Source organism: Borostomias antarcticus (genome assembly GCF_949987555.1).
Source record: "Borostomias antarcticus genome assembly, chromosome: 5".
NCBI lineage: Eukaryota > Metazoa > Chordata > Actinopteri > Stomiiformes > Stomiidae > Borostomias > Borostomias antarcticus.
Window position 1 is genome coordinate 22142886 of NC_140238.1, and position 11327 is coordinate 22154212.

Here is an 11327-nt window from a genome sequence, read left to right on the forward strand (position 1 = left end):
TTTAAAAAGCACCTTCCTGAAACTCAAGAACACTGTACAGTAGACGGTTAGAATGGCGAGCCAGTAATCAAGCTTTTAGGAGTGTTCGAACAAGGCCAACTGTGTGCACCGGGCCTGATTGGTCCACGCGTGACAGGGGGGCGTTTCCCATACCTGCTGCATGTCTGCAGGCTCCTCATGTCTCTGGGCCATGTCTTCTGATTCGGCCAGCAGGTCACTGAGGAGGCCGGACTTGGGAGAGCTGACCAACCAGATTACTCTGGAGGCAGTCCTTCACGTGGTTCAACAGGAAGTACATCACTGCCACACTGAGGGAAAGAGGGAAAAAAGGTGGAGGCAGATGCAAGAGAGCAAGACAGACAGAAGACATGATGGAGGGATGAAGTGGAGAAGGATAACAGAAAAGAGAGATCTCCAAGGAAGGTGGAAAACTAAATTAGATCACCCAGTACCACGGCAGGAAGTGGAGGATGGACGGACAGGAAGTAATCTGTCCTAGATATTCTTGCGGATGATGAGGAAGTAGGACTTGACAAGGCGCTCGACCAGTCTGACCCATTACCGACTGGGATGAGAGAAATGGAGAAAGAAGAGATGGAACTGAGAAGATGTGAGGAGTAAAGAGAAGCCAGGGACACGGGAACGGCTGAGAACTGAGTGCCAAGAGATAAAACAGATAGGAGATAGGGGGGAGAGCGGGGCGCGTTGGGACACTTTTGCCATTATGCGTATTCATTTTAAAATTGTATGTTATTGTTTGTTTTTTAATAATATTTTACTATAGCCTACCTACCTGTGTATGTTAGCTACAAATAGACACCAAAACTAGATTCACAGCCCTTTGCAATTTCATACAGTTTTGCCGAAAGTGGCAGGTGTGCAAATGTCCCAAGGGCCTCAGGGCTGAAACGCCCAAATGAAGTGGATGGGGTGGCACATGTGGTGGTGGCAGTCCCAGGGTAGGCAGAAGGCCCAGGGGTGGCAGAGTTGGTGGTAGTAAGCCCACGGGTGGCACAGGTGGTGGTAGCAGGCCCAGGGGTGGCACAGGTGGTGGTAGCTGGCCCAGGGGTGGCAGAGGTGCTGGTAGCAGGCCCAGGGGTGGCTGTTTCATGCCCTTCTTCGCCACAATCCCGTCTGGGACCTGGACAGTCGTCACGCCAGTCTCAGCCACGTTCCAGACATCTTTAGCTTGGAAGGCGTGACGATCCATCACAGATCCCAGGTTGTGGAAGAACATGGCCACGTTGTGGGGATTGAAACTGGTTGCCCGGGATAGGCTGTTTGCCTGGGGAGCTCTTAGGGACAGGTCTGGATGCCTGGGGAGCTCTTAGGGACAGGTCTGGATGCCTGGGGAGCTCTTAGGGACAGGTCTGGATGCCTGGGGAGCTCTTAGGGACAGGTCTGGATGCCTGGGGAGCTCTTAGGGACAGGTCTGGATGCCTGGGGAGCTCTTAGGGACAGGTCTGGATTAGGGCTGTATATCATCTTGGATTTCGCAATACGATACGCATCACGATACACAGGTCACGATTCGATACGTATCACGATACAGAGGTCACGATACAATACGATACGATACGTATTGCGATACACACATCATTTACTGAAAGATTTTAAGTGTTCAAGACTGAAAACTGAATGGCTCAAATGCACTATATAGATAACTCAAACTCAATGACTGGACAGAGAGCTAGCTAATAAATATTTTACATTTGATATCCATGCTTTTTAAACTGTCAACATTGTAGTATTTATGGTTTTTCAAAATTATTTATATGTATGCTTTTTTAACTTAATATTGTAGAATATGCTTTTTAAACTGGATTTAAAAATTTAAATATTTTTTTTTATTATTTTTTTTTATTTTACAGCGCCCGGCTGTATCGATACTCCGGGCTGAAAGATCGATACAGTATCGCGAGACTACGTACCGCGATACATCGTTGTATCGATACAATCCTACAGCCCTAGTCTGGATGCCTGGGGAGCTCTTAGGGACAGGTCTGGATGCCTGGGGAGCTCTTAGGGACAGGTCTGGATGCCTGGGGAGCTCTTAGGGACAGGTCTGGATGCCTGGGGAGCTCTTAGGGACAGGTCTGGATGCCTGGGGAGCTCTTAGAGACAGGTCTGGATGCCGCTTCAGGAAGCCCGTCATCCAGTCCTTCCCTGCCAGTCCAGCTGTATCCCAGGATGGGGGATATTTGCATCCATTTTGCTTGGCCAATTCATAGGCCAGCATCCTCACCTAAAAAAACATTGATTCATTTTTTATATTGTTGTACAGTAGGTCTAATAGTAGGCTAATTACTTTTTTTTTTAATCAAATGTAAATCAAATTAATTGAAATATGTTTTATTTTACCTGTTGTATGCCTGCTGCAATTGTATTTATTATAAAGTAGCCTAGGCTAGCCTATATAGTTCCTGTTGTAGACTTACTGTAGGCATAATTGTACTTATCATAATGTAGGCTATAGGCCTATACTGTAATTCCTGCCTGCTGTAATTGTATTCATAATTAGTAGATAATGTATACAGCCTAATGTCTAGGCCTAGGCTCCAGTCCATAGTTCAGTATAATGCATAGTCATATTCATTTAAATGATTTATTAGGCTACCTCCTGAATTAGGCCTACCTGTCTTGGGCTTAGCCTTAGCCCATAAAATATTGCTGCTGCCTTTAGGAGGTAGTTCCTCAACTCCCTCTCTGGCTCTGCCTGAACAGGGCGGGTGTAGCCAACATCTGGGAGCTGTCTCTTCCCTGCCTCCTGCAAGTCCCTCCTCTTTACAATGTAGCGTGCCAGGGAGGTCTTACTAATAGAGTAAGATTTTGCCACTCCACGAACTGACCATTCTCTCTCTACATCCCTTGCTGCTAATTCCAAGACCTCCCTGGACACTCCTCTCTCAGTGGTGCGCTGTCTATTTCTCATACTGTGAATAAAAGTAAAGAAAATTGCTGTTCATTCTCGTCCAAAAATCCAAACATATATCATCCAAACTCCAAATCCAAACATATATCATCTAAACTCCAACTCCAACTCCAAACAGGCTGTCATTTAATCTGTATCGTAATGGCTACAAGATAGACTGTTTTCAGCGGACCGGCTGAAAACTGAGTGCCAAGATATAAAACAGGGAAAGGGGATAGGGGGTACAATAAATTGACTGAGCATCACACTCATATTCAACAATCATTGTTCGATGGTCTATGATGCTGGCTGATAAAGGGTGTAAGAGTGCGTTTACCTTATCCCCGGGGACGCCTGTAGGCAGCTCTCTCACCCTGTTCCTCCTGGAACGATCGGAAGATCCATTTTGCACTACGGTGTGTCGTGGTTTCTCGGATATCTTCGTGTGTTAGGGCTTCAACGGATCATACTGCTCGTGTTCTGTCTCACATTAACTGCTCTATTTTTCCAGATTGTCTTCCCTGTCTGCATCGTTTAACAGAAAAGTACCTCACGATTCAAATCCCAAGATTTGGCGGTAAATGTTAATTACGCTACTTTGTTAAGTTTTAGTCCTAAACATTCCCGCCATTTCCAGTTTTGGCGCTAGAAGCATGAATTCTGTCGGTGTTGTTTCACATCAGGGACGCTGTGTGGCAGCAGTGAGTCGACCACCACCTCCAACCATTATACACAGCATAAACATTCTCTCTGGATATGATGGCTTTAGTCTAGTCAAAGACTATAGCAAAAAATAAATAAATTATATACCCTCTTTGGTCTAGTGTCGGCAACCTTTACTATCAAGAGACATTTTGGTGCAACAAAAAAAAGCCGCAAAACATTTGAGCCTTATAATGAAGGCAATATTTACCCTAGATTATGGTCTCAGGCCTGGTGGTATGCACCCGGGGGGATACATTAAAGGAAGGGGAGGTCTGGGGGTCCCCCAGGAAATTTGGAGCATCAAACACTTCCATTTCCTGCATTCTGGTGAATTTTTCTGGGAGACGGGGAGCCAATGGAGAGGAGCTAACCTCCAGAAGCGCAGGTTGCAGACCCGTGGTGTAAACCAGTTTCTAAAAAACAAAATCAAATAATAAGCCTGAAATAAAAAAGAAAAAGTCTTTATTAAGTAAAATGTCACATGCATGGAAAAGCTCTCAAAATTAATTTCTTTATTGGAATATGTTCCATAGCAGTTAAGCTATCTTATGACAGCAGCAACAAAAATAAAACCTTTATATCTAAAAACAAATCCGGTTTTACTGTCCCAAGATGGTTTCAAAATGCACTGAAAAGCATTTGACAAAAATACATTGCACCAAGTCCTTTCTTGCAATAACTAATTATCTTATAAATAAATATCAACAAATTACTTTTTTGTACATTTTGACTCTTTCAGGTCTGCGCAAAGAATACAATTCATAACTACTCCCTCTCATTTTTCTTATAACACAAATTGCAAGGACTTGTGCATCACACATTTCTTTTACAAGTCATAACAGTGCATCCTTCGACATTCTCAATGGAACAGTTGAAAGTTAAATCAAAATTATACATATATGATGGATAACAATAATCATAGAAATAACATGATAGTAACAGTAATAATTATGACAGGGTGTATCAACCCTTTCTGTAAAGCAACACTGATAAAAGCAGGTATTTTAAAAGGACCATTGACAATAAAATATACAGATTACATTCCCGTGGGGGTCTCTGGGAGACAGTGGAGCTCCCTAGTGAGGACGATCAAACAAACAAGCCACAGCATTGGCTACCATAGTCTCTTATAGGGGACGTGTCCAATGTCCACTACCGTCAACAGGGTTGAATACCGGCATGAGATCCGTGAGACAACTAATCTCTAACTTTCTCCACGGCTCATATTTTGGGGGGTCTGTGAGAAATCTGGGGGTTTTTAACAAGTGTGCACATCAAGTCAGGATTCATACCCAGGTCATGTGACAAACCTTTCTATAATATGCTAGTTGTACGTCCTACAGTTCTAGTATGTGCTCTAGTCATGGCGTGGTACAGGCAGAAGTAAACAGCGCAGCAGGGCGCTGGTTGGCCTGGAGCAGGGAGGGCAGAGGTCAGGGAGGAGGAGACGCCCAGATGTTGAGGAAGCATCTCCAGGACACATTCAAAACCCCACCACTATGTGCAGCGTTAACAGCAGGCCCAGGAGAGAGAGAGAGAGAGAGGGAGAGGGAGAAAGAGAGAGAGATGTCCTCCTAGGCCAAGTTCTGTGGCTTTGATCCTGAAAATCCAAAAGGCCTGCGGCGTAAGCGCGGGGAACCTTCGTCAAAAATGCTAAAACACGACCCAATCAATAAACACACAAACCAAATACAGACACGGAGTGGGGAAGATGTGAGGGGGAAAAAATAACAACAACATTCTAAACATGATTGGTTGTCCACAACCTCCAAACGATTACACCCTCCTCCAGAAGCAGGAGAGGCTGAGGGGGTGTGTGGGAGGGGGGGTCTGTCGGCCTGGTGGGCTGATTCAGTGCAAGAGCCGGAGGGGGTTTTAAGGAGAGGGGCCTGGGACTTGTAGTCTTCTTGAACACATTCCTTCTCCGCAATCCCTGACGTTCCTTTTACAGTCATTCCGAGAATTTTTCGGTACCGAGTTCTTCAAAACAAAACAAAACAAACATTCTGGACACATTCTATCAAAAAACCCTCCCCTTCGACCCCTGAAGCCCTTCAGGTTTATAAAAATGTCTTTTCGTGTTTCCCAGCCCCCTCCGTTAAGTTTTAATAAAACAGTCCTGTTCGTTATGTACACAGATCCTAGGGGGTAGGGGTGATATGTCGGGTGTGAGACTGTACAGCGGTGCCCTCTTCTCATTGGACGGGCGGCTCTCCATGGACGCGGAAGCGGTAGAGACAGGTGTATTCTGGGTGTCCCCAGTTGGTCAGCACCCGCACCTCGATGATCTGGAACGCCCTGTCGTTCTCCTCCTGGAGGACAGGGGGAGGGACAGGTTCAACACGTGGTGAGACCAGTTAAACGTTGTGTGTGTGTGTGTGTGTGTGTGTGGTATTTGTGAAGGGTGTGTGTGAGGTGTTCCAGGTGTGTGTGCGGGGTGTTCGTGGAGGGTGTGTGTGTGTGTGGTGTTTGTGGAGGGTGTGTGTGTGTGTGTGAGGTGTTCCAGGTGTGTGTGCGGGGTGTTCGTGGAGGGTGTGTGTGTGTGTGTGTGAGGTGTTTGTGGAGGGTGTGTGTGAGGTGTTCCAGGTGTGTGTGTGTGTGTGTGTGTGTGTGAGAGAGGTGTTCCAGGTGTGTGTGTGTGTGTGTGTGTGTGAGAGGTGTTTGTGGAGGGTGTGTGTGTGTGTGAGGTGTTCCAGGTGTGTGTGTGTGTGTGTGAGGTGTTCCAGGTGCGTGTGTGTGTGAGGTGTTCCAGGTGTGTGTGTGTGTGCTAGGTGTTCATGGAGCGTGTGTGTGTGTGCGAGGTGTTCGTGGAGCGTGTGTGTGTGTGTGAGTTGTTGGTGGAGTGTGTGTGCGTGTGGTGTTGGTGGAGCGTGTGTGTGTGAGGTGTTGGTGGAGCATGTGTGTGTGTGGTGTTGGTGGAGCGTGTGTGGTGTTGGTGGAGCGTGTGTGTGTGTGAGGTGTTGGTGGAGCATGTGTGTGTGTGGTGTTGGTGGAGCGTGTGTGTGTGTGGTGTTGGTGGAGCGTGTGTGTGTGAGGTGTTGGTGGAGCGTGTGTGTGTGAGGTGTTGGTGGAGCTTGTGTGTGTGTGGTGTTGGTGGAGCGTGTGTGTGTGTGGTGTTGGTGGAGCGTGTGTGTGTGAGGTGTTGGTGGAGCGTGTGTGTGTGTGGTGTTGGTGGAGCGTGTGTGTGTGTGTTTACCATGACAGGGAAGGTCTGAAGGGAGTCCCCGTCGTCCTGGTATGTGTAATGTCCCAACAGCTTCCCCTCCTCCTGGTATTCATCATCCAGACCCTTCACACACACACACACACAATGCATCAGCACACCATAAACACACAAGGTGTGTGTGTGTGTGTGTGTGTGTGTGTGTGTGTGTGTGTGTGTGTGTGTGTGAGAGAGTGTGTGCGTGTGTGTGTGAGAGTGTGTGCGTCTTACATAGACGGTGAAGTTTCGCGGTGCGCTGCTGATGCTGCCGGTGGGGGCCAGGGCCTTGGGGATGTGCTCCAGACAGAAGGCCGTGGGCCGGATCCGGAGGGACAGCCGGATCACCAGGTAGCCCTGGGAGCCCTTGAACGCCCAGCAGTTCCCTGGGTGCACGTCAGGCTGGGGGGAGGGGGGGGGGGGAGGGGGCACAGGGGGAAATACCGATTTAAAACACAGCTAAGCGGGTAATAATCTAGTTCTGACCAAATGTAGGGTCCCTAAACGCAGGCTTCCTGTCTAAATGGGGAGGAGTTAGGATTTTAGACACAAGCTACTCTTCCTGGTACACAAACAGATAAGACTCTTAACAGACAAAAACAACCCCATCAAAGTAAAAATCATAAAAGCATGACTGACAATACTCTCTCTGCAAACATAATATTCATTGATATTCCTATACATACAATGCACAAAATGTGGGCTATTAGATGGTGTTTTTGTGTTTTTAAAGCTTTCTTGGTCTGAGCTGGAAGTGAGTTCCGTGCCACCGTGGCTCGATAGAACATGGCGTTGCTTTGATCGTGTTCTAGATTTAGGAGCTGTGTATTTATCTGTGCTGGAAGAGGTCCCTGTGGTGTGTGTGCGTGTCTGTGTGTGTGCGCGTGTGTGTGAGAGCGTGTGTATGTGTGCATCTGTGCGTGTGGGTGCGTGTCTGTGCGTGCGTGTCTGTGTGTGTGTGCGTGTGTGTGTGCGTGAGAGCGTGTGTATGTGTGCATCTGTGCGTGTGGGTGCATGTCTGTGCATGCGTGTCTGTGCGTGTGTGTATGTGTGGTGTGTGTGTGTGTGTGTGTGTGGTGTGTGTGTGTGTATGTGTGGTGTGTGTGTCACCTGGATGACGACGCGTGGGGACTGGGAGAAGTACCAGAGCGGCAGGCCGAACAGACTCATCAGAGCCGTCTTGGTCTCGTACGTCTCAGAGCAGCGCGTGCTCAGGATGCTGCCACCTGAAAGAGCACACGCACGCACGCACACACACACGCACGCACGCACACCCCAGTCAGTCTCTCCTGTAATCTAGGTTTAGTTTAGGTTTATTTATTCTTACAGGGAAGCATTTATCAACTTTTCCTTAAAAGTGCCGGATTTAGCCAGCCGGATCATGTTCAACCATAGTCCCTGCTCAGGTAGTCTAGTCTGTGAGTTGAGCACCCTAGCTTTGCCTGTACAGCAGCACTGGGAAAAGACACGACAGCCGTCTTTTCCAGATATAAGTCTCTCTCTCCAGACCAGACCTAGCAGAGCTCTACCGTAGCATTAGCTGTTAGCATTAGCACTAGCAATGGTGGAGTAGCACTCCAGTATTGCACCAGAAGTAATCTCTCCACTACTGCAGAGGCAGGTTTGTTCTTCGTGGATGGACTGACTGGTAAAGAGGAGGGGAGAGCCTCTTACCTCCAGACTCCAGGGCGTAGTCCACCAGGCCCGTTCGATCCTGGGAGTAGAGTTTGAGGGCGTTCTGGACGATCAGCTGCACTTGCTGGGGGAGAGAGAAGAGGTGGTAAGGGTTCAGTAGGAACACAACGATCGTTACAGAGACATGTAACTACTGATTACCTGGACCAATAGTATTAAATATGAAGGCAAATTCCACTGAGATTCTCTTATACTGTAGCTATATATTGCATTGTTTCTTTTTATCTTGTTTAGCTTTCTACATTTCTACATTAAATAAAGTCAAATGTTAAATGCAATTATTGTAAGTGAAACGCGTCTGCTAACTAGAATGTAATGTAAAGTTTGATTCAAACAGTAAAATTCCTGGTTTATCTCTGCTAGGGGGATGGGGAGGGGCAGATAATTATGTATATGTTGTGGCTGTTTTGCTTCTAAAAAAGCAAAATACAATAAACTGTTGTTTTTTTTAACAAAAAAACCACGGCACCAGGCGGGAGTGTACCTCCTCTGACAGACCCTCTGCCGCTGCGGTGTGCTGGACGCTCTGGGTGACCGTCTGGGTGACGGTGGCGGCGTGGGCCAGGATCTGGGCGTCGGTCAGAGCCTGGGCCTCGCTCACCGCCCTGGCCCGGCTCTGCTCCAGCTGCTGTGACACGTTACCCAGGATGCTGAGCTCCAGCGAGGCCAGCGAGGCGCGCAGGTCGGCCCCCTGCACGTAGCGCTCCGACAGCCAGGCCAGCAGGGCCTCGGGGACCTCTCCCTGGAGCAGCTCCTGGTCCTGGTCTTGGTCCCCCCCGTAGAACAGGGCCAGCAGCTCCTTCTTCACCTGGGCCGACACCTGGGCAGAAACCTGACCCAGAGGGTAAATAATACTATAAATACACTATACAGAGTTTAAACCATCACAGCTTCTTTTTTCTTTGACATACAGCCTTGTTAATGTTTAATGTTTGAGGACTGCGGATGGGAACTAGCTCCTAGCTAGATCCGGCATGTTTACACAGTCATGTATTTGTATGTGTTCATCAATATGCACTGTCCTCACTAAATAAACCAATAAGAACACGATGTTCTATACATTTCCGTACCCAAACACACAAAGTAAACACTGGTAATGGTAAATGTCCTGCACTTTTATAGCGCTTTACAATGAAGGCCTCTCATTCACCCATTCACACACACACATTGACACACCAATGGCTGCAGCTGCCATGCAAGGTGCTAGCCTGCTCATTGGGAGCAATTTGGGGTTCAGTGTCTTTGCCCAAGGACACTTCGACATGTGGACAGGAGGGGCGGGGATTCGAACCGCCAACCCTGCGATCACTGGACGACCCGCTCTACCTCCTGAGCTACAGCCGCCCCTATACAGGGGCTTAACGGGTTCTTGGTACGGCTGTAGTGCTACAGTATACGACACCTCAACCAACGCCCCAAAGAACCGCCGTTGTTTTTGTGTGTAAGCGGTGGAGCGTGTGTGTCTCACCGTTTCCTGGAGTGTGTCCAGCTGCTCGCACCTCCCCCGGCATCCCAGCATGCCCTGCAGGTCCTGCCTGACCTGGCCCAGCTCCGCCTCCAGACGCTGCACCTCCGCCAGCAGGGCATCATGGGCCTCCTGCTCCACGCCCACACTGAGGAAGCACAGGGGGGAGAGGGGGGGGTGGGGGGAGAGAGAAAGAGAGAGAGAGAGAAAGAGAGAGAAAGATAGAGAAAGAGAGAGAGAGAGAGGGGGGGGGAGAGAGCGAAAGAGAGAGAGAGATAGGTAGAGAAAGAGAGAGGGGGGGGGGGGCAGAAAGAGAGAGAGAGAATTATTTTTCTTTTCTCTGGCAGGAAGTCACTCGTTCTAGTTCCTGTGTTTCTGTGTGGCCTCCAGAGCTGGATGGAGAACGTCCCTGAAAACTTCTTTCTCTGACTCAGGTCTCTCTCACACAGCCTGAAAGAAGTCTCTCTCACAGACATCCATTTATCTGTCGTGAACTGTGCAGAGTACAAGGTACTGTATTGTGCTAGCTTAGCATCATCAGCGAGCCTACATATACAGTATCATCCTAGCTTAGCATCATCAGCGAGCCTACATACATCATGCTAGCTTAGCATCATGGAGCCTAGCCTACATACATCATGCTAGCCTAGCATCATGGAGCCTAGCCTACATACATCATGTAAGCTTAGCACCGTGGAGCCTAGCCTACATACATCCTGCTAGCTTAGCATCACAGAGCCTACAGTACCTGACAGGGGCTGGTGGTGGGTCCGGGGCGGCAGACTCCTGCTCTCTCAGCTCGTCCTCCTTCTGCTGCTGCTCCTGCTGCCTGTGCTGCACCTCCTGACACACAGGAGCACAGGACCAGAGAGGGCTCAGAGAGCGCGCCTTAGCTTTTATACTAAACGCACATCAACGGAAACATGCTGACATGGCGGGCGTCAGACGAGGTGTGTGTGTGCGGCGTCGATATGGTCGCATGCGTGTGTGTTCATACCTCGGTCTTGGCCACCAGCACCTGCAGCAGCATCTCCAGCTCCGCCAGTCTGGACTGCTGACTCTGCTGTCTCTCTCTCTGCTGCTCCTCAGTCTGGGGAGAGAGACAGAGAGAGAGAGAGAGGGAGAGAGGGGGGAGAGAGAGGGGGAGGAGAGAGAGACAGAGAGAGAGAGGGGGGAGAGAGAGAGACAGAGAGAGAGAGGGGGGAGAGCGAGAGACAGAGCGAGAGACAGAGAGAGAGAGGGAGGGGGAGAGAGACACAGAGAGAGACACAGAGAGAGAGGGGGGGGGGGCAGAGAGAGAGAGAGAAAAGGAGAGAGAAAGAGGGGGGGAGAAGGAGGAGAGAGATGTATCA

General features: G+C 48.8%; 1 protein-coding gene across 2 annotated transcripts in view; it reads right to left on the reverse strand.

The window, feature by feature from the left end:
- Nucleotides 1–4118: 4118 nt before the first annotated feature.
- The window catches only part of sun1b (Sad1 and UNC84 domain containing 1b), a gene marked incomplete at its 5' end in the record, with an annotated part of 38473 nt that continues 31264 nt past the window's right edge, over nucleotides 4119–11327 (reverse strand). For both annotated transcript variants that reach the window (XM_084437909.1, XM_084437908.1), the window contains 9 exons: nucleotides 4119–5928; nucleotides 6813–6905; nucleotides 7050–7217; nucleotides 7926–8041; nucleotides 8490–8574; nucleotides 8995–9342; nucleotides 9979–10123; nucleotides 10724–10818; nucleotides 10973–11065. In XM_084437909.1, coding sequence (XP_084294035.1) covers nucleotides 5812–5928; nucleotides 6813–6905; nucleotides 7050–7217; nucleotides 7926–8041; nucleotides 8490–8574; nucleotides 8995–9342; nucleotides 9979–10123; nucleotides 10724–10818; nucleotides 10973–11065 — 1260 coding nt within the window. In that variant the 3' untranslated portion in view covers nucleotides 4119–5811. The remainder of the gene's footprint in view (nucleotides 5929–6812; nucleotides 6906–7049; nucleotides 7218–7925; nucleotides 8042–8489; nucleotides 8575–8994; nucleotides 9343–9978; nucleotides 10124–10723; nucleotides 10819–10972; nucleotides 11066–11327) is intronic.